At 46.3% G+C, this 27,012-nt stretch overlaps 1 protein-coding gene and 1 long non-coding RNA gene across 2 annotated transcripts; both read right to left on the bottom strand.

Moving 5' to 3' along the window:
- Positions 1-21,713: 21,713 nt before the first annotated feature.
- Positions 21,714-25,551, bottom strand: LOC139838666 (uncharacterized). The gene is made up of 3 exons (XR_011756480.1): positions 25,388-25,551; positions 23,020-23,101; positions 21,714-22,136 (listed from the first exon to the last, which is right to left on the bottom strand). It is a non-coding gene; the product is annotated as an uncharacterized lncRNA (long non-coding RNA).
- A 642-nt stretch (positions 25,552-26,193) lies between these two features.
- Positions 26,194-26,802, bottom strand: LOC139838321 (uncharacterized). Its single transcript, XM_071827728.1, has one exon. It carries the CDS (start codon positions 26,800-26,802, stop codon positions 26,194-26,196), a length of 609 nt encoding a protein of 202 aa, XP_071683829.1.
- Positions 26,803-27,012: the final 210 nt, after the last annotated feature.

A 27,012-nucleotide genomic window follows, 5' to 3' on the forward strand; every position in this document is an offset into this window, starting at 1 on the left:
TGGTAGTGGATAGATTTTCTAAGATGTTCCACTTTATTGCCTGCCACAAGAGCGACGATGCGTCGCATATTGCTAACCTGTTTTTCAGGGAGATTGTATGTCTACATGGAGTCCCGAAGACTATTGTTTCTGATCGTGACGTGAAGTTTATGAGCTACTTCTGGAAGACGCTTTGGAGAAAGCTGGGGACGAAGCTGCTGTTCAGCACTACTTGTCATCCCCAAACTGATGGTCAAACTGAAGTGGTAAATAGAACATTGTCACAACTGTTGAGATCCATGATAAAGAAGAACCTGAAGGAGTGGGAAGAGTGTTTGCCGCATGTGGAGTTTGCTTACAACAGGGCGGTGCATTCTACCACGGAGCTCTGTCCTTTTGAGGTGGTGTATGGTTTCAAACCCATTACGCCACTTGATTTGTTGCCTTTGCCCATACATGAGAGAGTTAATATGGAGGCATCAAAGAGGGCAGATTTTGTGAAGAAAATTCATGTGAAGACTAAAGAGTTGATTGAGAAGAAAGGCAAGAACAATGCTGCAAGGATGAATAAGAAGCGCAAGGAGATGTTGTTCAAGCCTGGTGATTTGGTCTGGGTACATTTTCGCAAGGATAGGTTCCCGAAGCTGAGGAAGTCTAAGTTGAAGCCTCGTGGTGCTGGTCCTTACAAAGTGCTTGCCAAGATCAATGATAATGCATACTCGATAGATCTTCCAGAGGATGAGTTTGGTGTCAGTAATTCTTTCAATGTCGCTGATTTGACACCATATGACGGAGAAGACCTTGGAGCGTCGGGGTCGACGCCTTTTCAAGGGGGGGGGGGGGGGAGATGATGAGGACATCCCTACCTCACTACTACCTCCGTCATTACCAACTGAAGATGAACCTGCTATGAAGCTCAAGTCCAATAAAGTCAGGATTGGACCGATGACACGAGCTCGTGCGAAGCTACTTAAACAACAGGTGAACTTGTTCCTAAACGATACCTTGGTTGATGAGAACTTTATACTACCTAAGTCCTATTATTTATGTATCATCAGGTATGAAGATGAGACAAGCATCGCACGAGGAGGAGAGGAGCAGCTGGACGTAAAGATGGACGTGAAGCTGGACATGGAGCTGGACATGAAGATATCTCATGGACGCGCGAGGGAGGAGCGGGAGGAATGCGCGAGAGGAGAAGAAGAAGTCCAGGCCGGTCCAGCGCCCGGTCAGACCGGCCCCCACGCCAGGCCGCCCGGTCCCTGGCCCGGTCAACCGGCCACCAACCGGCCGCCAACCGGAGGGAGCGTATCGTACCGGGCAGAAACCGGAAACTTCGCAGTTTTTCGGTTGCCGCCCGGTTGACCGGACCACCGACCGGACCGGCCGGTCCACAGCCCGGTCGACCGGATTCCAGACCGGACAAGTCCGAGTCTGTCTCGACCAGATCTATTCTGGGTCGGTTTTACTTGTATCTTTCGACCAGAACTCGTCCCAGACGCCTATATAAGTGCCTTGGACGACCCCCTAGCAGCTTTAGACCACGTTTAAGATAAACTCTAGTTCTTAGTTGTTTGCTCTGCAAAACTATTGAATTCCCTACACCATATTGCTTGGATATTGTGTAGATCCTGTTTAAGTCTTGTGTGATTTGCTGTTCCATTGGGAATTAGATGGTTGCAACTTACCGTTTCGTGGTCGGCGGCTACGTGCGCAAGTGTGTGGAGTTGCGAATATCTTGCAGGGTTGAGAGCTGTTGCATCTGGCGACAGGGACCAATCGAGAGATCTCGTTGCGTCATACAAGTTATCATCCACTACATCGTCGTGTTTCTCCGCTGCCATCACCCCGTAATCATCATCACCACCGTTGCTTACTGAGAAGATCGGGCCACCCCTTATCACACACCCAACAAAACTGCGGTCGGCTCGAATTTGGAAATTGTGACTAATGTCCATGGACATGCTCGAGTGTTAGTTTATTCAACTTGTCTCACCTATATTTTCTCTCACAGAAGTGTGGCATCTTGATTAATTAGTTTAAGCATTACAGCGTGCCACAGAGAAACAAACCTTTGGTTTATTATTTCAAAAAGAATTGCAGTATATTCAAGAGGAACATAACTTAAAAGTGCTGACTTATCATAGACCAAATCGAAGGGACTGGCACGAATTATGGAGGAATCCGTTAATTAGAGATAGCGATACAGATGACAACAACAAGCGAATGCTCCGACGATGTAAAGTCTAACACAGTGGATGTAAAGTCTAAGACGAAACCCATCACGGATGGATGGATGCAAGTTACAAATTGAAGGGATAGCCCTGAGGGAAGAACACACTAAAGATAGCAGAGAACAAACAGAGAACAAACAGAACACAAGAAGAAACCTAGACGCTCACATGCTCCGACGACCACGAACAAACAAGTGTGGTGCACTGACAAGGAGCTTAATTAGGGAACCAGATGGAGTGGCCTAGAGACAACAATCTACGTAAGTTAGAGATCGACGTCGGTTATCTTGACGGAGCCGCCGGGGAGGAGCTTGCTGAGGTGGCGAGTGAGCAGCTCGTGGGAGGCGGCGCGGGCCTCCTCCTTGGCGCGGATCTCGGCGGGGGTGTTCTCGGGCATGTTGTGGACGGCCTTGGCGATGGGCCGCAGGTGCTCGAGCTCGGCGTTCATGAACGCCATCGCCCGCTGGACCGGCTCGGCGGGGTCGCGTTCGTGCTTGTAGCTGGACATCACCCCGAGGGCCTCCTTCATGGCCTTCTGCCGCTGCGGGAGGTCGTCGTCGTCCCAGCCGGCGGCGGATGCTGCTCCTCCGTGCCTGCTGTAGCTAGCGGCCAGAGCGAGGACGAGCAAGAAGAGGACGAGCCTGGCCATGGTGAGTGGACGGGTGTGAACCGATTGCATCTCTTGGACTTGGAGTAGTAGGAAGCTGCTCAGGTCAGGTATATATGGTTGGGTGGTGGCACTGGAGTGGCACACTTTCGCGTTGCGCAACGGCCGCCTGCTTGCTAGCAGTTGGTGCAGTGTAAGCAGCGTGAAGACTGGGCACACGATGTGACTGACGGAGCTGCTTTTTTTGTACCTTTCCAACAAACTCATTTGAACCACCAGCTCTTGCTTCACAAGGATGCATGTGAGTAGCAGTAGTACGGGATAGAGTGATCACTATAGTGCAGTCGATAGGATAGGGATTTCCCTGATTTCTGCCAATGTTCTACATTGTCTTAGCCTCTTAGCTTTATGCACCTCGGCATGTACACTCAGTCTCTCATAAAAATGCGGAAATATACTTTTCTAGCGGCTCCCATTTTCGTTAATAATTTTCTGGAAATCCTGAACTTCACAACTTTATTATTTTGTTTTCAATTATTTGTGATGATATGTTATTGTGGTGGCGATTTTTTTTAGATAAATATCAAAACTCGCCACACAAATTTCAATTATATCATGAAGATTACAAGTACATTTCATATATATATTTTTGGATAACATCAATTATATTTTTAATCGACTATGGTTTATGCACACTTCGTAATATTACAAATTTGATTATGTTTTTAACCGAATTTTGAATAGATATTGTAAGAGGTATGTTCAAAACATGATGAAACTCTATATATGTCCAAATTTTTTACAAAATACAGGTGGTATCACAAGTAACCATCCCGAGATATGCATGAAACCTCTATTATAGTCCAACATCTCTCATGTCAAAGTGATTAGATGTCATATATGATAAATTAGTCTAGTTGAAATATTATTATTGTTGCAGAGTAGTTTCACAACTCAAATTGCAAACCTTTTCAGAACGTGTCCAATATTGATATTGTTTTGAAGATTTCATTATTACAAACTCAAATATCAAAACTGATCAAAATCCAACCTTTAGGTCACAAAAAATTATACGAAATTGAGAATCAAACTAAAAAAAGATCGATAAGTGGGTATAAAATATATTTTTTATGCAAACTCGTACCCGCCACTCACTTAAGTGTGATGTACGTACAGACTCGTTGTACCCACCTGTCATGGAGTGGGAAGGTAGGTGTGTAAATGGGTGGAAAAAATGTTAACGTGGTATTTTAGTAGGTATGAGCCACACCTCCGAAAAAAATGTACTCTAGAACTTGATGTTCTGCCCATGTAAATATTTTATGAACTGAAAAATACAGCAGGAGGAAGTTTCACCTATTGTTTTTTCTGTAAAAAAAAGTTGTAATACACAAACGCCAAATATCATTTTGGGGACAGCTCTTTCAACTTATGCACATATGTAGGCCGGTCCTCATTCAAAATCTCTCAAATACGTCGTCCATATATACTTTTAGTCATCTAATGCATAAGAGGTAGTACGTACACTAAGAAGTAACCAAAGAGCTCATGAGAGGCCCTAGCGAATGTTGAAGAAATATGTATGTCTGATGCCAAGAGCCCAAGAGGAGCTAGCGTCGAGAGATAGGATAGTGTTGCCAGCGTTTTCAGTGGAGTAAATGACAAAAAAACTACCACAATTAAGGCAGTCGTGTCACGGAACTACCAAAAGTGTTCGTTTTGTCACATGACTACCACTGTTGGGGCATGTCTGCGACGCCGAGCACTGATTTTCTAATTTGCAGGTCTTAATCCAGTTTCTAACAGCTGGGACCGACTGTCAGATCCTACATGGCAAAAATAAATGATTTGTTTCTGGTAATTTTATAGAAGATCCCCCAATCTCCCTTTCCTAAAAGCAATCAGGTCCAAATGAAAGTCTTCCTCGTGCTCGCCCGCCACTGCTCCGCCGCCGCGAGCTTGGGGGTCAGGTGCGTACGGTCGGGCGCAAGGAGAGGAGCCGAGCATGGGAGGAGCCGCTGAGGCGCAGGTCCAGGCGTCGTGGTCGGACCAGTCGGACGCGGGCGGCCGAAGCGACGGGGACGCGGCCGTGGTTGGTGCTGCCGCATCACCATTGCTCCCCCACCAGGAACGCATGCGCGCGCCTCCACGCCAGACTCAGAGACGACGGCCAAGCGCGCGGCGGCGCCGCCTGGCATGCGCATTTGAGAATTTTTATTTTCTGTATTCATCTATTTTTTATTTTTATGTGCCATGTGGATCTGTGTATGATACAAAATATATTCTGAGGTTATATTTGCAAAATTAAACTAGGAATTAGGTTTTCATCTGCCACGTAGTCCTGATAGCCCCTTTATAGGCCGAAGGGAGGCGGGGGGGGGGGGGGGGCGGTGGCGCTCATTAACGCGGCACGCAGAGCTAGGCGCGACGAGACACTTCGCTACGCCTCTGCGGGAACTACATCGTCGTTGCGCGCACATAACTTCCGTCGCGAGGTAGGCGACGGTTAGGTTAAACTTCAATGTGCCGCTGACGCGTCAGTCCCGCCACTTCTCGCATCGCTTTTCGTTGTGTCCAGCGTGCCCGGAGCATCCCCTATAGCGGAGACGGGCTTGGGGCGCCAGACACCGTATTAGGCCGCGCCGGTGAAAAGGGCCTTTGGGGCACGCGGCTGTGAACAATTCTTTATCCGGCGCCCCCAAAATCTTTTTGTGTGACGCTTTGGGGGACGCGGCTAGAGATGGTCTAAGGATAGGATAAACCTGGCCATGGCGAGTGGAGTGAATGGGTTGATCGGTGCATCTCCCGTTGACAAGAACCTGAGCATATATGGTACTGTGGCAGGCACACCGATGTTGCACTGCAATGTAAGCGGCGTGAGTAGCTGACGAAAGAGCGTGACTAATCTGTGCATCTTTCTGATCGGTACCTTGTGTTCCTGCAGCAGCTAGCGCAAATGATAGGATTGCCTGGTCCGAGTCAATGGTGTACTGTCTTAGCTTTATGCCTCCCAACATGTACTCTCCCCTAAAAATGTTATCGTTGCAAGTCACGCAGAACGGCCGGCTGGAGCACCATCATATCACATCAACAGTAACATGTAGACACAGTACGTACATCAGTGACAAATGGCCGTTACGATCCCATGGATCCAGGATCGTATTATTAGCATAAACTAGCACAGTGGTGATTTTAAATTGTAATTAGTTATGTTTTTTTTTGCAGATATGCATATCTCATACATGTAACCCATAATATGGTTAAATATGCAATATTTTAGACATGGATACATTGGTAAAATTTTTATCTCAACCATTTATTTTTATGATGATTACTACTTGTTAATAGTAGTAGCATTGTTAGTAGTAGCATAGCTAATATATTAGCTCTTAATAGAAAAACAATTTAAAACTTCGATGATATCTAGATACCAAAATTTTAGCATGTCACTCCAAGATAAAGTATTACCAAATTGCATTAGCATACTCTTTTATAATAAGCGTTGCGAAAAAAATTCGTTTACAATAGAAAAAATATAGAAATCTATTGGATTGTCTATGCACCTATGCTAATTTAAATAAAAAATTAAGACTGATTGTTCTTTTAGTTTATAATGACCCGTTATTTGTCAATAACCGGCCATTTCTCTCCATATTCTACTACTATCTTACAACTCACGAGTCACTGAATTAATCCAAAGTTACTCATGAGATGGACTAATTTGATTGATTGTATACGACCACGTGTCTTATGTTGCCTGATTAGTATAGATAATTGATTGTCTAATTCACGATTCGAACTTACAAAATAATATCATGCTTGATTCTGAGATCTACGGTCTCTCGTGGTCCTACAGTTCTAATTATTGTGAGCTCAACTAATATAAATTCAATGGTGTAAATATGAAAAGCTCAACTTTTATATACATTTTTAGGAATGAAAAATTAAATATTCTAAGAAGTGTGACGGTATGTTTTTCATTTATCTAAGGGGCAGGACGTGCAAGCGCGAGGGACGATTTCTTTTAGCGTGCAAACATCCTTGCTTGTACCACTTTTTGTTATTTCATTTCAGCAGCTGATACTAAACCTACTTGTGTGGAAGAGAAAAAAAAATTCCATTCGCAAGGGGATAAAGTCATTCTATTGTACGACTGTCATTTCCTCTTTCTTTTTACGAACTTGTACTATGCAGTTTTTAACCTTCTCAGAAAAAAAAAAGATAGGATCAGCAAGGGAAAAATATTCTGGTGGAGATATTGAACCATCAAAGAAAAACATAGGGTGCGAGGCATTTTTAAATTGCTAGGATAAATTCTTGTGGGGCTCGACGTCTAGATTTCACTGAGCTGCCTAGATTGCATCGCCCCGGTGGCTACAATTCAAACATTCCTCAAATATCCATGTACAATACTGCCCTCTTATATTCTGCCAATTAATCCATTATATATTATTAGTTACCTAACGGATTATAACTCTCGCAGGACATAAGGTCACTGTGTACATAAATTAGACTATTTAAGGAGTATCAATCGCCACTTATTTGCCAAAATGTTTTAGAATTAAATGGAGGAAGGAGAAAATATCTAGAAGTTATTTTTAATTTTGAAATTTTGGATGGTCTAGTTCAAAGAAAAAGTTGATCTGTTTCATTTGAGACTTGTCTAGATCAAAGAAAAAAAATTGATCTCCCCTGGGAACTAATTTACCTGACCCGTTATTATAAAACTCTAGACCAAAGGTTATTTTCTTTTTCTCTCATGGGTCAGGCCCGGTTCCGTTTCATATTTCGTAGTTGATAGGTATATTAAACATACTAGCTGAATACCCGTGCGTTGCAACGGGTTAATATAAAAATTCATATGGACACATGGATGAAACAATTGTCCGAAATCTGAAAAAATCTGCTTCAAACTTATTTTCTTAACTTTTTTTAAATTTCTTCTTTATTTTACCGGCCCAATATTTACATTTATAGCATATGCTATAGCATGACAAGTCAGAATATCTCGAAGAAAATTGCTGGACGTACGATGATTTCTGTACAATATAATGTCCCATGTTAAAATCATCCCGTGTGTATTTTGTCATCTCACGCTGCAGAGTAGGATCGGGTCCATGTCCAATGTTTATTGTTGCTGGGTCTTAATTAAGGTAGAGACATGCGCCCACAATATTTTTTTCAATGTAACCATTTGGATGTCATTCGCGTGAAGACCATGGCACAATTTCTCGATTCGCACGCCTCCCACCAGATCCCTCTGTCCACGCATGCCTCCTCACGAAAGGCAGAACCCCATCTGGGACGCGACGGCCTTCCAGTCTGCCAACCCGCGACTCCGCGAGAACCAGGTGAGGCGAAAAGAAACGTTTCCGCAGATTTCTTTGGGCCTGGCCCTCTTGGCCCGTTCGGTAGCGAGATCGCTCCACGGTGACGCACATGTACGAACAGCCGGATTGCAATTTAATAGTAGAGATAACGTGTCAACCCGGCGTATATTACATTGTTACTATATTTACGTAATTTCTCCTGGAGGCTGTTAGAATCCTATCTGGTGCTTGCGTCATTTAGCTTGCTACGTTTTTTTCAGAATCTACACGATGTATATATAGCATGGTGATTTTTTTTCGGGCGGACCGGCCGGAAACGCAGGGAATCTACCATATGTACGTATCCCTTCCTTGCACGGTTGGCAAAGTAAGTTTGAATCTTGGACTAAATTAAATCACCGAAGCTAGGATACACTTTTTTTTTCTTTTTCTTTGAGATATGTTCTCTTATTCTATATGGGTCTTACGTGCCATAAGTTTACTTTTGTACATATATATTTTTGTACGTAACACTTCTTATATTTTAATCTCAGACGTTAAAATTAATATCATCGGTTTATATTTTTTTAGCATATGTGGATTAACCTGGTGGCTCGAAAAACATCCTTATTTTGCTTTTAGTATATAATAGATGATGAACTTGGAAGCCCGTTGGCAGAATTTGTTTTTAAAAAGATGGCTCCCCGAAGCTAAAGAAGACGAAACTAAGACCTCTCCTAACTAAAAAAAGATATAGAAAAATTACTGCTCCCTTCTTGCTAAAATGTAGGGCCGTATAAGAATTTCTAAAAGTCAAACCACGTAAAGTTTGACCAGGTATATAGGAAAAAGTATGGACATATAGAATATTAAATTAATACCGTTAGATTGCTCACGTTGTATGTTTTTATACGGTATACACTTGGTATGGCAGATGTAGATAATTTTCTCAAAAAACCTTGATCAAAGTTAATAACATTTGACATTTAAAAAATCTTATATGGACAGCACTGTGGTAGGATATGGGAGTACTATACAAACTAACATCCGTATAAATGATGTACAAAGACGAGCGTACATTCGACCAAGTAATGGCGGCAAACTTGCTAGTACTAAAGATAACTGACGTGCTAGGCAAATATCTGCCAAGTTTAGGACAAGCTTAGTTTAGGTGCCAAACACCAGAAAACGCTGCCTTGCCATAATCATGCGAGGATCATAAAATTCCGTCAGTGAATGACTGAAAACAAATAAGCGACTAGAATTTAAATCTATTATCTTAATTGTTTGATTTGATTTAAGGGTTAATTGGATTCATGCCATTTCAATTTTCACCCACTGGAGAAATGCCACTACAAAAACCAGACTTGGAGATATGCCACTTTAACTTTCACGTACTTCCATCGACGCCATTTTCTTCACATAATAGAATAGCTGATCAAAAAATACACTATTTCAGAGCGTACTACAGTATTTACCATACTACCCTGCGTGTCAAGTTTCGGCAGACAATTTGTGGTGGAGAGAAGGAGAGAGGAGGGAGGCTGATGCAGGAGTGTGGCCGGTGTGAGTAGAAATGTAGAACACAATGAAGTAGTAGCACGATTACATTAGAGATAACACCGAACAGTGGACAACAAAGCACTCTACATGCTCACACGACCAGGAAGGACGAACAATGAAAGGCGAGGCCTAGAGCCAGCTAACAGAACAGAGGACAATTAACAACGGAAGAGAACACGCGATGAACTCGAACTGTGATGCACGCCGTAGAATGAAACGGAGAGGCTTAGATCGATCTCTCCAGCGAAACAACCTACGTTACGTAGCAGCAGTAGCAACGTCTAATTAAGACGAGGGACAGCTGCCCGACTGCCTGCACGCGCCGGAGATGTTGTCGTTGCCGAGGAGCAGCTCCCGGTGGTGTCGGATCATGAGCTCCTCGGCGGCGTCGAGCGCCTGGGCCTTGCCGCGGACCTCGGCGACGCTGCTCTCCGGCATCCTGTCGATGGCGTTGAAGACGATCCCGAACGGCCCGAGCTCGCGCTGCATGAAGAGCGTCATCCGGTGCATCGTGTGGGCGTCGGCGGCCGCCGCCGCCACGGAGTCGGTGGACACCCGGATGACCTCCGCCATGGACTCCTGCCTCTCGAGCAGGTCGCCGAGGTCGGCGGAGGAGGCGGCGGCGGCGCTGGCGGCAAGGAGCGCGAGGGTGTAGAGGAAGAGGAGGAGCTTTGCCGCCATGGCTAGTCGAGTCGCTCGGTGTGGTGCTTCTTGTGGACAAGTAAGGTGAGAATATATGGTGGCTGTGGCAGGCAGGCATGGCGTTGAGCAACTACCGCCTGCATGCTGGTCAGTTGGTGCAGTGTAACTTGCGTGAGTGGCAGAGGAGGGACGTGTGTGAGAGCATCCCCACTCGTTTGGGCTCCCCACGCCCAAATCCGGACGAAACTACCTCCGGATTGGACGAAATTAAGGCGTGGGGAGTACCGTATTTCCAGTCGTCCACCCGGAGTTCGGCGGATAGAGTTTAAATTCAAACAAACCGCCGTCCCGCGCTACAAGTACGGCCAGATGATCGGCAAAAGGAGCAAAAGGATCAGCCACAGATCGGCGATCGGAGGGAAATTACACGGAAACAGGCTCGTCGGCAGTCCCGGCCGGCACGGCTTCGTCCGACGGACCAGTTTCCTCACACGTCGTGGCCGAAGCGGCTGCGGCGGCGGATGATGAACCAGCGGCAGTGGACGTCGAAGCAGCCGCAGTCGACGAGGTAGATGGTGAGGCAGACGAGGTAGGAGCCGGCGGAGACGACGAAGGACTGGCCGGAGTGGCTCGGAGGATGTCGTTGCGGTGGCCCTGGTACCAATTCCTCGTCTCCTCGTCCATCAGTTCCATGTCGCCGCCGCCCATGAGGAACGCCAAGTCTGTGTTCCTCTTCTTCGCCGCCGCCGTCGTCTTCAGCAGGGCGATCCGGACGCCTTGGTTGGCGAGCATCTCCCGCCACCTGCCGTCGAACTTGTCGTTCCTCCCGTCGGCGTGCGTCCTCAAGCCGGCCCAGCACTTGTCGATCGACGCCTGCATCCTGTCGGCGGGATTGCCCGTCTTTTTGAGCTCTTTGAGCTTCTTCTGGCCGAGTTCAGGGCGCCCTTCCGCCGCGCTTGCCGCCGGAGCGTCGGCGGGAGAGAATGGGGATATGCAAACAAATTGGAGGGAATGGGGATATGCAAGCAAATTGGAGGGAAAATCGACAGGATTTGGTTTTCCAGTCGCCGACTACACGGGTCCACACGCCGTTTCGCGCCAAAATCTTTCGTCCGGAGTCCCCGAGCGCGCCCCGGGGGGCCGGGGGTGGCGTGGGCTCGCCGGATGGATTAAGGGCCAAATCCGGACGAAAACGAGGAACCGGGGGCGCGACTGGGCCGAATTTCGCCGTCCGGATGGAAAAAACGTCGCTCGGGGGCCTCGTCGGGGGGACGAGTGGAGATGCTCTGACTGCCCAAGTGCCCCATGCCATGTTTACCTTTTGTACGTGCCTGCATCTGCATGTGAGAGGTATTGCATTGTACCCTCTTCTCATCTCATTTGACAGTTGTTTGAACTAGTCTCGTGTGCCCTCCGGCCTGTGTGGTTCATATCGAAGTTGGCCGGATGAATCCGTAATCTGGACATGTACCGCTCCAAGGACTCCACGCTAATCAAGGAAGATAGGCAAACACGCAGCATAAAAACACGGCCATGTATATCATAATAATTAGGTAATGAGAAGCAATAGCAACCAAACAAGCATTGGCAATGAGTTGCGTTTCATCAGCTCTTCGGCCGCGTCACCACCTGATGGGCCGTCTCTGAGTGGACCACTACTCCCGACACGTTGGAGGAATCTCCCTTGGCCGACGGAGAGGCAGCCACGACGTCGACGATGCTGCACGCCATTCTACATCATGATGCTGCACGCCATATGTGCACTGTTTGATTAGTAGGATCGAATCCTTACAAATATGGGTAGATTGGGTGAGCGCTCTCCAGCCCCCGCGGCGGAGCCCAAGATCTGCACCACCTAGCTGCCCCTCCTCCAGATCCTCCCCTGCCGCCGCCGGTGGATGCCGCCGGGCAAAGCCCGTGCGGTAGCCGGTGGCGGCGGGCCTTCTCCCTGTAGCGACGCGAGCTCCTCCCTTCGATGATGCTGGCCGCGCCCAAGCGGGCGTTGGTTGGTGCGGGCAAAGCGGGCCGCGCCCAAGCGGGCTTTGGTGCGGGCGAGGCCGACCACGGCCAAGCGGCCGTTGGTGCGGACGAGGCCTGCCGCGCTCACGCGGGCGTCGGAGCGGTTGGGCGCTGGGGCGGCGGCCCCGGGCTGCGGTGGCGGTGACCGGTGAAGTGAGGCTGCTGCTCGGCGCGGACGGCGGTGGATCCGGTGCTTGGCGGCGGATCTGGCGCGTGGCGCAGCAGCTTCGGCTGTAGGGTGGCCGGGATGCGCAGATCCTGTGCGTGGCGGGCCTCCCCGTCCAGATCTGGTGCTCCGGTTGCTGGCCTTGGTCGCGCGCTGCTCCCTTTGGGCGGAGGTTTCTTCCCGATGTTATGGGCCACGTGTGAGGCTGGGTTGGAGAGGATGGAAGGTTCCGGGTGAAAACCTTGCAGTGATGCCGGCGACGGTGACGCCTTGTGCGCCGCTTTCCTTCTTGGAGGCGTCGTCGAGGAACTTGTTCCTCCCCCTCCCGTCGAAGTCTCTTGGTCTCCGGGTGAAAACCTAGATCCAGTTCCTTTGGATCAGATGACGGCGGCATCTACGATGTCGCTTCCTTCTTGGGGGCGTCGTCTTGGAGACCGAGACTATCGATTTCAGGCGGCGGTGCATCTGTTTGGGATCGATGAAGCCAAAGGGTAGCAACGGTGGGTGGCAGGAATACCCTTGACATACTGACAGCGTCAGTCGTGCTTTGTTGGTCCTCTTCTCGGGACTAGAGCGGCACATGCCCGCCCCCCTTCGGATATGTCTTCTCTCTCCGGTGTTGTTGAAGGCGGCGAACAAGCTCGTGGCAGATGAGGCGACGGCTTCGAAGTGAACTTGGTGCTGTTGTGACGAAGTCGAAGTCTCCCGTCGTAAGCACGAGGGATGATGTGCGATGAAGCCACTTTCCCCGGTCTCTTTGTGTCGTTTAGTCGGCCTTCCCGGCGCTCTGTATGTCTAGTGGTATTCCTGTGGATGTAAAGGTTTTTGCCCGATTTTCCTTCAATAAACCGAGCTGTTTGGGTCTCTGTACCATTTCTCCTCTATTGCAATGAACACAGCAGTTCTCCTGCTGTTATTCAAAAAGAAAAAATCGTTACAAATGCATATGAATTGTTCTGTAGTATTGAATTGCACTATACTTTGAAGGACAATTTCCATCCACTCAAACCGCATTTTACAATTCCTTTGTTTTTCCTTTGAATCAAACGCTACTTGAAAAAAAAATCAGTGGATTCCAAATCTTGATTCGAATGGACATATGGCATTCTAATCTTCCAGTTTTCATATTCCTATGTTCTAAGAATCCTACGAATCAAACGCTACGAATCCTCCAATTTTGATTTGTAGGATTGAATCCTTAGGAATGAATATAAATTTTTCTATAGTATTGGATTGCACTATTGTTTGGAGCAAAATTTCCATCCACTCAAACCTCAAGTTACAATTCCTTTGTTTATCCTGTGAATCAAATGCTACTTGAAAAAAATCAAGTGGATTCCAAATATTGATTCGAACGGACATGACATTCTAATCCTGCAGTTTTCATATTCCTATGTTCTAAGAATCCCATGAGTCAAACATGCCCCAAGTGTAGAGGAGTACCAATGATTGTCGCGTGAGTCGGTCAATATTGGGAAAAAATACATACACATAAATTTTTCTAATAAAAATATTTTTTAGTGCCCGAGCCATCATTTCCGTTAATCAACTCTGCGAGAGACAAGGGTGGTAACCATCATTACAGCAGGTCCGTGGAATTACAATTTCATGTCGAGATAGAGCATCCATGTGTAGACTACAAAAAAGTGGCGCCCACAATCATTACGAATCCGCGGTATTACAATTCGGTGGAACAAGAATATCCCAACTTCATCTTCTCGGGTTCGACATGAATAGGGGACGAAAATGACAAGGAAGAATGATTTGCAAGATCATTTCAAGATTTGTTTAACCCGGTGCAACACACACATGAATCGGTGATGTCGGTCACTGCGGCAAGCGATGCTTGATGCTTCTTGGCAACATCGTGAGCATGGTAATCAATTGCATGGTGATATGCATGTCAGCACAATGCGCAAGAACTGCTGTCTCAAGTGACGATGATCCATGTTCATATGGCTAGTGGCAACCCTATTACCTTGGATCCCGCCTTGGCATTTTTATTGCTGCGATTTCAAGGTATTGATGGGGGGTCATGGCGCTCGCCTTTGACGAAGATCGGATAGGCTCTAGAAGTTCCATCTCACATGTGGGTTTGGGGCTGATGGCATGGCTTTGAATAAAGGTTACAATCCTTGGATTCCTCTCTCTCCGTGATGAAGAACCGCCTCTCGCCGACCGTCATTGATCTTGGGCAGACTACCGAGTTCCGGAAGACTCCTCCAACGAATTTCAAATGGACGACATGCCTGAAGTTTGCCGGTGCGGATGGTGTTTCGGTCACGTGCAACCATATTTTTTCTGACCGTTTGGTTTCAGAGGGAGCATTGTGAAGCTCTGCGGTCTGTTGCAATCATGGGACATGCCTTAGGTCCATGGTGAAGTCAGATGCGGAGAATGACATGTTTAGCCAGGAACTGAAGGCTGGCAATGGAAGTTTCAATCCAGGGGGTGTAGGGGAATTCTGGCTTGGTGATTTGTGACTTGGAGCAGCGGAATTGGCAAGTGGGGGAGACAACACAGGAGGAATCTAGTGTCTAAACCTGCAGGGTGAAAGCCCAAGGTCTGGCCTTAAATGGTTGTGCCTGGCAATGGCCTTGTTGAAGGTATTGTTTTGTGAGTATGGACTTTCTCCGGGGTGAAAACCTATGGTCTTTGATCAGGGCGATGACGGCGCTTGTGCACTGTTCCCTTCTTGGAGGCATCGCTTTTGGAGTTGATGGATTTCTAGTGTTGTTTTGGTGGTGTTTGGTCCGCTTTTACAAGGAACTTGTCATTGTAGCGAGATTTTTCTTTATGTAATTTCTTCTTTCTTTTTTGGCTGTGTGCATCCGTATTGTCATTAGGGCACTACGTTGTTGCAGAGGCTGGGTGTAATTGGTATCTTCGCGATATTAATATATTCCCTTTTTCAATAATAAAATAAAATGAAGTAACGCAGTCCATTCATTACAGACAATTACCGAACAGAGGAAAACAAGCAAAACACTACGAACATGCTCAGCGAACGAACAATAAAAAGGAGATGCCTTGCTATGGCCAGCAGACAACAAAGATTGGAGTAGTAAAGTCTAAGCACGCAATCATGATCTTGTCGTCGGAGCCAAGCAGCGGCAGCCGATGCTGGAGAATCAGCACGCATGCATACAGCTACTCGGCTGCGTCGCGCCCCTCGGCCCTGCTGCGGACGTCGTCGGAGGCGCTGTTCTCCGGCCCGCCGTTGAAGACGATCCCAAACGGTCCGATCGGGGTTTGCACCATGATTGTCGTCCGATACGTCGTCTCGCGGTCGGCGGCTCCAGCCGACACGGTGCTGGCGGAGCCGCGAGGCGCGAGCAGCTGCCGGAAGTGGCGCATACTCAGCTCCTGGGCCGCGTCGAGCGCCTCCTCCTTGGCGCGGACGTCGGCGGCGCTCTTCTCCGGCATCTTGTCGATGGCGCGGATGATGGGGCCCAGCGGCCCGAGCTCGCGTTGCATGAACGCCGCTGCCCGGTGGGTTGTCGCGGAGTCGGCGGCGGCCGCCGATGCCGGGTTGGAGAACACTCGGACGACCTCCGCCATCGTCTCCCGGCGCTCCGCCAGGTCGCCGTCGTCCGCGGTCGCTGCTCCACCACGCTGACCGGTGCTGGCGGCGACGAGAGCGAGTGTGAGGAACAGGAGGGTGAGCTTGGCCATGGTGATCGAGTGGAATGGGTTGCTCGGTGTGTATCTCTCTTGGACCAAGAAGCTGAGGCTGAGCATATATGGTGTGGTGACAGGCACTGCGGCACACCGATCTCGTTTACCAACTGCCGTTCCGATCCACTGCTTGTTAGGTTGCTGCGATGCAAGCGGCGTGAGTATAGCAGAGGAAAGAGTGTGACCACTTCGCCTCAATACCGGCCAGCTTTTGCTTCACAAATTACAAGGGCAGTATTCTCATTTCGGCTTGATAATCGAACGGCCGTTATAAGGCCCCGGCCGCCTAGTAATAGAACAAGATTTGTTTGTCTTTTAAAGAAGTTGAATATGTAAAGTTTGATCAAGCTTGTAGAAAACAAAGATTAACATGTAAAATACAAATCAATAACGTTAATTCATAATGAAGTGCTATTTTATGGGATAATTATATTGTACAATAATTATCAATTCTAAAAAATTGATTGAATTTTGCATTATTTCATTTTAAAATGTATGCCTTATTTTCTGTAACGGATGGGATCAGATCACAAATATTCATCGCCAAACTAAAATAATGCAGCTAGAATTTAAAAATTATAACCAATGTACATGCTGGACTTACTTGGAAGTTTATTCGATTATCTTTTTCCACATATCTTATTTTTTCCACCGAAAATGGTAACTTGATTAATTTAAGTATTATAATGTGCCAAAAGAAGAAAAAGAACGTTGGATACTGCTTCCAATAAAGTCAATGAGGGTGTCCGAATAAAGTCGAGGGGTATCTGCTGGAGACTAATTTTGTGCTCGGACCCCAATAAGACCGACATGGTGCTTTGGGGAGGGGAGAGGGGATCGATATACCATAAGGAGTTGCTTGGGACTGACTACTGTGTGGAGGATGTCGACCCGTAGTGACCTACCAGCTGGTCCCACTCTTCTGGATGCTCGTCCCCCATATATAAGTATGTGTGTTTTCGTGAAGTTTCGCAATGCAAATTTGTTCTGTGTTTTCGTTAATTCTGTGAACAAGTGAATATTCATGACCAAAGAAAGAATGTAGATAGAATTTAAAATTTTACTTGGGAGTTTATTCACCATAAATCATATTTTTTCAACTGAAAATGGTAACTTGATTAATTTAAGCATTACAATGTGCCAAAAGAAGAAAAAGAACCCACTGCTCAGCTTTTTAAAAAAGTTACTTCCAATATTACCCATACTTCTGTTGACACATAATCGAGCACATAGTGCTTATTGCTCAACAAAGATAGCAGCAGCGCGCACTAGTGGAACAATCCATTAAACCTAGTCGAACAGAGGACAGGGATAACAAATGAAGCGCTAGGCGCTTACATGCTCCGACGATCATGAAATGGAGGCTTACTAGAGCACAGAAGGATCTTCTCGATCTTTTGTAATTAAAGTCTAAACAAGAAACCAGCATGCAAGTTACGGCATGTCGTCGGCGATCTTGACGGAGCCGCCAGGGAGCAGCTGGGCGAGGTGGCGAGTGAGCAGCTCCTTGGCCGCGGCGCTGGCCTCCTCCTTGGCGCTGCCCTCGGGCATCCTGCTGACGACCTGGAAGATCGGCCGCAGCGTCCCCACCTCGCGGTTCACCGTGGCCACCGCCCGCTCGAGCGCCCGGGGGTCTGTGACTTCCTGGTTGTACTCGGAGAAGACCTGGACGGCCTCCATCATGGCCGCCTGCCGCTGCTGCAGGTTGTCGCCGTCCGACGAGGCGGCGGTGGCTGCTCCTCGGCCGTGCTGGCCGGTGCAGGCGGCCGCGAGGAGGGCAAGCCCGAGGACGACGAGGAGGGACTTGGCCATGGCGTCTTGGTCCACACGGACACGGCGCCTCGCCGCGGGAGCCCTTGCCATAGCGAACTGGGATAGGTGGATCGATCGGTGTGCAGCGCTTGAGCCAAGGAAATGATGAGCATATATGGTGTGCTCTGACCTGTGAGTATGTGAGGGACGCACCGATCGCGTTGCGCAACTACCGCGGCGTGAATGGCAGTAAAAAGAGCGTGGCTGATGCATGGCACGAACTAGTACTAGCATCAGCGGCCGTTCATGCCTGCAATAGGAGCGTGCAGAGATTTGCCTGAAGCCAAGCGATCCTGCAGCAGGATGTTCAGACTACCAGACCACAAACCGCTGGAAAGCTAGGTGTACGTAGCAGCGAGACCAACCTTATGTAAACCAGGATTTTAGTTGGTCAACGCGCGTCTCTGCCTGTCTCCCACACTCATGTCGACAAGGTAGCAGTTAGACCAACCTTACGATTATTCCCACGGGGAATTTGAGTCGGATATGTGGCGTGTGCCAAAGCACATAGATTCTCGCCTTCGTTCAAATTTTAGTTCGATCAAGCACCAGATTGCGCGCCTGGCGGCTCGAAGCCCAGTGTCTCGATGGATCAATATTTAGTTCGATCGATTACCAGATCTCGCACGCACACAGCAAAACACTCCATCAAGGGGAAAAAAAACAGAGCGCGCAGTGCAAGTCAACGAAAAGGATCGACTACTTACCGGTCTAGCGCCACGGTTTCCTTCCGACCTGCGTCCACTTCGCCGCTCGCCGCCGACCACCCTGCACCCGCTCGCCGCGCGCCGAATTCACTTTCCCTTGGTCATCAATTTATTAAAACAAAGGTACCATCGATCAGATGAGATCTAATACCAGCAGTTCAAAAAAGCAAATACACCAACGAGAAGGGACGGTGTGGATGCATGAACTAAGTACCTCTTAAATGGATCCTCTCCTCGACGCAGCCGGCGATTAGATCGATCGATAAAGACAAGGACATGGTGACTCCTCTCCTCTCCTCTCCTCGACGAGTAAAGAGTCAAAGTCTAAGTCGTCACACACGACGCACGCGTTTGTTCGACCCCTCCTCATATTTATAGACTGCGAGAGGAGGTCAAGATTGAGCTTTTCATTCAAATTATTTTGAAACATGGCGCCACTTTTTCGTTGCTGCCGCTCTTTTTTTCGTTTTTCATAATGAGTTTGGACGTTGTAATCTCTTCTACCATGTTGTTTGTTATGAGCGGGCTTGCGATGGACCGCTGAGATGTGACCATTAAATTGGAGCGCATGCAAGGCAACTAACCCAACACAATTTATGAGCATACTTGATTACCTACCCAGGTGGCTCGCCTGACCGGTAAATGGGATCCTAATTATGTGTGATTGCCTACGGATGTTTGATGGCAGCTTCCAAATCAATTTACTCCCTCTATCCCGGTGTATTAGTCCCAATTGGACATTGTAATCTCTTTTAACTTGTTGTTTGTTATGAGAGGGTATGTAAGATGGAACGCTCAGATGAGTTGTGGCCGCGGATAGATGATGTGGCCATTAAATTGGAGCGCATGCAAGGCAACTAACAAACACAATTTATGGGTTACCTCAAAAGAAAAAACAAACACAATTTATGGGCATACCTGACTACCTACCCAAGTGGCTCGCCGGACCGGTAAATGGGGTCCTAATTATGTGTGATTGCCTATGTATACCTGGTCTATTATTGCGTATTTGATGGCAGCTTCCAAATCAATTTGCTCCCTCTATCCCGGTGTATTAGTCCCACTAGGTAAATATATATGTCACGATTTATTCTCCGATATAAGGCCCGCTTGACAATTAATTAGCACTAATTTGTTCCGCTAATTTCTCTCCATCTCTCTCCCGCCTTGCATGATCCCGTAACTAGGACCTATGCATGCACAAGTTATGTGGTCCTTCATTAACTTGGCTTGCCCAAGTAAATTAGACTGGTCATAGTGCATAGTATCATATACTAGTATCATGCATATGATACTTATTTATGATACTATCTCTATAGTGGGTGGTATTATAGAGTACTATCATAAACTTTCAAATTTATTGTTTTGTAGAATCTCAATTTAATCTACGTACAAGATTTATTTTCCATTTACTTTTTCTCGTAACATCCGCTATGATACAATATCCACCTATGTTACTCTAATCCTATCTCTCCTCCTTAATTAGATGCCACATCATCATTTTTGTGGGCCTAAAATGCATAATATTACCTATGATACCATCACTATGACCAGCCTTAGCTATTAAGATGTGGCTCCTAAAGTTACCCTGATTAGAGGAAAAAACTTACTCCCTATCTGAAATTATGGGGCGTGGATCCTCTACAGTACTGATGTTACTGTACCCGTACAGTAATTCAGAAAATCTGCCGTCCAGTTTAATCTAACGAGCCTCCTGCCACTCATCGATGGATAACGGATTAGGAACAAACTTTGCGCCAAATTCGCAAGTAATATTTCAGAAGAGCCGCGCCCATTGTTGAACTTGCATGGCTGCACGTACTCGCAACAGTATTGTTGATTGCTGACCGTCCAAGATCGGCACCAGCGGAACCAGCTGTCACGGCCGACCGGTCTACACCGCTGGACGTAGAAGCCCGGCACCGGCGGCTGCAGCAATCGACGAGGCCGACGAGGCCGGCCGGCTAGCCTGCACTGTACAACTCAGTTGCGCCAAATATGTACATTGCAGATTGCAGAGCCAGCCATGTTTTCGCAAATACAACCTCGGTTGCGCAAGAGTAGGGAGAGGTGGCCGAAGGCATCAGACGACAAGGACAACGCAAAGTCAAGGAAGGGTAATTGGTGAGGAAGGGCGTCATGTACTGCCATCGGCAGCGGCAAGGCGTTGAGGATGAGAACTGTGTCACTATTGGCGGCGAGGTGGAGAGGAAGGGCGTCGTGTCGCTACCGCCGGCGAGGCGTCGATCAAGGGCGTCGTGTCAGGCTGTTGGCGGCGAGTCGTCGACCAAGGGCCGTGTGTGACAGCAACGAGGCATCCCAAATCGCAATTACGTATTGTTTTCATGTCACTTGGAGGAACAACTAGAGATGTCCTACGATGCAGCTGTTTAGCCAAGTGATTCTCAATCTACAGGAGATGATCCTGCTCTATTTTTTGGCGCTAGTTTGTACTTCTCACACAATTCATTTGGCGCCAACAGGAAGATATATGTGATATCCCCTCCATACCACCTTAATTAAACACATGAATTATTTTTATAATCTGGTGTCCACCGATCGATGAATGGCAGGAGACCCGTTCGATGAAACTGGTACAGTAACACCACTGCTGTAGAGGAGCTGCGCCCGGAATTATCTAGCAACTTTTACTGAGCCCAATACACCGGGAGAGATGGAGAGTAGTATATATGTAAATCACGTTTCAGCCAAGATCAAATTTTTTTCACAGGGACAGAACTTTTTTTCCTTTTTCTTCCTTCACAACTACACTGACTAGTATACAAGCACCACCGTAACTAGAAATAATAAAGAAAATCTAGAATATTGCATATGCATGTGCAGCTTTACTACTTATACGCACATCTAATCTGGTGCTAGTACACAGGCCTGTAAATATTGCACAAATATTCACATAGGCTACGGACCATGTTTGCCTGATAAATATATTCGGGGAACCAGGTTGAATTCAAAAATTATTTACACAAACTTTGCTACTTGTTGTCAAGGGCAAGGACGGATGGAGTATAATACCAGCAATTCTAATATAACAACATCAGTACATGATATGCTTAACTAGTCTCAGATTTTTTGGAATGATCTACACAAAACAACTTGGAAACACCAGGATTTCAAATACATGCTGCACTACTCCCTGGTCATCCCAGTAGTCGAGCTTATCCCTATAAAGACTAGCCAGATCCGACAACCACTGGCACCATGCTGGCAGAGAGCCAACAAGTCAAACATCACCGAAAAGCATGATCCATCCCACAGGAAAGGCTCCCTCCCGTCAGCTCTGCTTCCCCGTTGCTGCCGCACCAGGGCCGAATCCACGTCCCCTTCACGAGCGCCACAACCGGGCTTGCTCCATGTACAGCCCTGCACTGTCAGCCAAGGAAGGCTCGGCTCGCCAATTACCTGCAAGATAACAGTTTCAAGAAATGTTACCTCCACGGCAAAAGAAAGCAGGTTGAACGGCACACAGATAATTAAGACATACCAAGCACCAAGATGGGCACAAGGAATGTTCAACAAATAATGATTATGAGTTTTTGCGATTTCATATTACTTACACATGATGAGTATGAGAGTCCAACTCACTCATGTAGATTATGCAAGTAAACTATATGAGCAAAGCAAAAGCATTTTTGCACCCTGCTACATCTATAGACTTATTCCTAGAAGCAAGCAAGACGAACTGATGTTAATTTCATTATTCCCAAGTATTGGACAAGCATTCTAAATTCAACGAAAGTACACAACAAAACATGGACTTGTGTTAATCCAGAATAGCTACCATGCCAAAAGACGTATTGATGCTTCAAATAACATGAATTGTAAATGTCAACAATTCAGAACCATGCCATTTGTAAAAGGCAGCTCCTTTTACACAGGATTTCAGAAAATTCCAGAACAAAATGGATGGAGGGATACATCTGGGCTCTGGCTGATGAGTACTTGCATAACAACGGTCACCAGCTCGCAAAAAAACTACAACCTTGGTATTTTGCATCAAACTCAGTTGTAGAACTGAAAATTGATGTTATAATCTCAATCAGCGAGACATAATTACTGTACAACCATCATATCAGGCATATGCTCAACATACATAGAAAATTAAGCGTCACATGATCGTCAAGTCCAAGAAAATTAGATTGCAGCAAATGACACTACTATACAACCACATCACTAGGCACTAGTAACCAGGTTCACTGCCAGCAGAATAGCAGCATCCAGCAAGCACCAGGACATGCCTAAGATGCAACAGCCAGCAAGCCACTGTAGGAACTAGTGAGTTTACCTAAATGCTCTACATCATGATGATGTCGTCCATCTTGGAGACCTAGTGGTTGACCATGGCCATCAGCGCCCAACCTTTAGATCTAGTGCGTATATACCAGCATGAGAAAATGGTCAAAATACTTGATCAAGCCCAGTGAAATAAATCAACATAATTAAATTTGCCATTCTTTACACCAGTAATTAACTTAACAGGATAAAAATGAGCACACTATTACAAACAATAGTAAGTGTTCCGGATACAACACTGCTGACTCAATTACAGTCAAGTTATTACAAGTTGCAACTGCTGCTTGCTACTAATCGTGAGAGCATGTATAGTAGTTGTTGATCAGCATTCAACATGGCACATGCAAATAATTAACATTCAGTAAATAATATCCACAAGCTCAATGAATCTTTTGCAGCCAATGCACATTTCTACAGGCTTGCCGACAAAAATGACAACCTGAAGCTAGCTAGAACCAACTACAAATCATTCAGCAATCCAAGAGAGTGCTTTGCTTCCATGTGAATTTAAAACCTGGCAAAATCATCTACCCACTGTTCTCTACTTTATTAATGGTGCACAAAAAACAATGGCGACAAGATTAAGACATTGTGAAAGTACATCCATGTTCGCGTATGTGCTTATAACTATATATGCATGAAAACCCAGAAGCTAGTCAAAGTACACAAGTAGGTACATGCACGCACCCCTTGTACAAGCTAGCACCTAGCACCATACAAAAAATCTGCAATTAGCCAAATCGAACATATCACAAACAATATGGAAAAAAACTCCACTTTGGACTTGTGAGAAATATGTTCGAGGAAGAGTTTAACCAAATCCCAAGTGAATGATTACTGTTCCTAAACATCTCATACAGTTTAAAAAATAATGCATGGTTGGATGAATATGGTAAAATTCATTGGAATTTTCAGCACTAACACAAAGAAAGTCCAAACCTGAACCAACATGAAGCATCACTATAAGAGAGATGTTTTTGAACCAAAAAATGAATAGGGATGGCGGATCCAGAGGAGTTGGGGGCAGGGAGACCATGGTTTACCGTTGTAATGCTGCTCCCTGGAAGGCCATAGGTGGATACGAAGAAGTGAGGTGTGCTTAAAAGACTTGAATTAAGTATTACTTCTTGCAATTAATTGCAAAATGATTATTCTGCCCATACTATCGGTTTGTCATGCCTCAATAGTCAATACCATGCAGACCAGCAGCTTCCAGATCATTTAGAACAGGATCAAGTTTTTTCAATGCCCATGGATGAGACAAAACTTCTTGCCCCCAGTTCGACAGATTAATTGAAAACCACACCAGTAAATACTACTCTACACGTGGCGTGAAATGAAGCATACACATATAAAAATGGTCACACAAAAGAAATACTTAAATATAAAAATTAGGACCTCCATCGCACAGGTACTGCTAAAATCTTGCCTAAGATTATGAACATATCCAGCTTCAACAATCATTCCTTGCCAAAAAGGTCTTCCTTTTGAAGATCTACAAGATAACAAAAAATAGGATATTCCTTCAGAAAAGAATGCCGCAGCACACAATTCTTACTTGTATTGTTAAGGACAACTCATTGTTAACATGTCAAACATCAAAAGAGGAGGGATTAACTCGGTAGGGTACAATTTATTTTCACAGGCCAAAAGTGCAACCCTTGTATACACAAGCTTCAATCCATAACATTGCTTAAAAGCAACTAAACAACATTAATTTACATAGAGCATAGCAAAAGGCAAGGAAGACTATTTGCGCTAGAAAAGAAGAAAATGGATGATATTGTGAGCTCCATCTGGGAAATGCATATGTAGCTACAGTCTATACAAGTATTGAAATGATATTTCAGAAAACTGGGAACACCACTTGTGATGTAAAGGTCCTTAGTTTGTAAAACTAAATGTAACTTCAATTGAGTAATTAACATATATAGTAAACCTAAGCCTGAAAAACCGAGCATAGCTTTGTTACAGTACTCACTTCAACAGCTATGCAAACCAATAACAAATGAACAAACAATCAGTAAGTGTGCAAACTAGTATTGTATATTATGTGACGGTATGCCTTAATACTTGCCAAGAACCCAAGGGGTGAAATCTCCCACAATACCACCCGAATCCTACTGTTTATTATTGTCGTAAAAAAGCTAGAGATGTAACTTTTCACAGAGCATATGACATCATAGATCAAGAGCTTGTCGGTGAATTTTTTAAAGCTTTTAGTCGAAGATTCAAAAGATGCAACCTTCAGTCTCCGCTTAACAACAAGATACGGAGTATATAATTTGATGGTTCGTCAAACATGTAAATTTCTGCACTTTTTGAAGCAAGAAATGCTATTGCACAACTCTGGAGCTCACCATCCAAAAGATCTCCCACATTTCGGTCAATAACCTGGTTCAATTCAAAGTCAACGCACAACTTAGTTTTCAGTCCCGTGCCAACTTACTCATCAAGTAGTTGCCCAAAATTTTCTTGGACAGCTCTTGGAATGTAGTCAAGATACTGAGGCTTGATGACTGCCCGTAGAAACAATGCGAGAGACTTGTAAGTACTTAAGTGCGAAAATGAAAAATATCTGCACAACATTATATTATAATATGAAAAGAACATGTATATGGAGTTCAGCCAGTAAGACACACCAATAACCGCAACACTTGATAATAACATTACAAATACACTTCTGCAATGTTTCATATAGTATTGTGTTATCATAAGGCATACATATACTGGAAACGCCAGTAAATTGATCATTATGTAACTACTGAACCAAATAACTAAGATGAGTTATGGTAAGATGGCTACCATATGCCTACTCTAGCGGTATTAGACTCTCTACTGCTCTTGTATGGCTGAATGTCTACTGCACTTACCTGATGGTAGGTTCAAATTTAGCTAAAATGAATCCGTAGGGTGGTTTTGCCTTAAAGTAACATATCAGAGGGCCTAGTTCAGTACTACTCCCTCCGTCCTCAAATAAGTGGACATCTAGCTCTAAACTTTGTCCACAAAAGAGTGTACTCCTATCTTCCCAATGCATTTTAATTGCTTCTCTCTTTTTTTTCGAGAAAACGCAAAGGACCTTTGCGCTTCATTTCATTGAAAAGAAAGAGTTGTAATTACAAGTCTCCTAGGAGACGGTGATACAAGGTAGGGGATGGTTTGCCTAGTGCACATCCCAACTGGCTGGAAGGACGGCCCTCAGCCCCAGAGCTCCGGCCCTTGCCCAAAGAGAAGCTTCTTCCCTGATGTTGGCCAGCAGCGTGCACGTCGATGGCTGTGCCCTGTCGAACACGCAGTCATTTCTGTGCTTCCAGAGCATCCATGGTATGAGCAAGGAGGCTGATGCAAACCCTTTCCAAAGCGGCTTTGGAAGTGCTGGCTTGACCTTTGCCATCCAGTCACAGAGCGAAGCATCCTCGGCGCTAGGGATCCTACATGTCATCCAAAGCCACGAGAGCACCTCATGCCAAACTTGCTTGGCAAACGGGCACTCCAGCAGCAGATGATGCATGGTCTCGGGCAGCTGGTCGCAGAGCAGGCATCTAGGGTGGTGCTGCAGCCCTCGTCGTGCGAGCCTTTCCGCGGTCCAGCAGCGATCTTGGAGGGCCAGCCAGAGGAAGAATTTGACCTTCTGGGGCGCCCAGGTGCGCCAGATGTGCTTGGCCGCAGGGCACGCCGTGGACCCGTGGAATGTGGCCATGTAGGCGGACTTGGCTGAATATACTCGCGATGTCCACTTCCAGTTGAGTCGGTCCGGTTCTTGGCTGAGCATCGTGCCCTCGATCCTTCGCCAAAGGAGCAGGTATTCACCGATCTCTTGGATACCCAAGCATTTCCTTGCAGCCCATCAGCGACGGTGCGGGATTTGCGGCGCCTCTTTGGTATGCACTTGAGAGCGACAGCGCAATCTCTCGAACCGAGCGGCCCTCAATCCATCGATCGTCCCATAACTTGGCGTCGCGGCCGTTGCCGAGGATCATTG

This window comes from Lolium perenne, chromosome 3 (genome assembly GCF_019359855.2).
Source record: "Lolium perenne isolate Kyuss_39 chromosome 3, Kyuss_2.0, whole genome shotgun sequence".
NCBI lineage: Eukaryota > Viridiplantae > Streptophyta > Magnoliopsida > Poales > Poaceae > Lolium > Lolium perenne.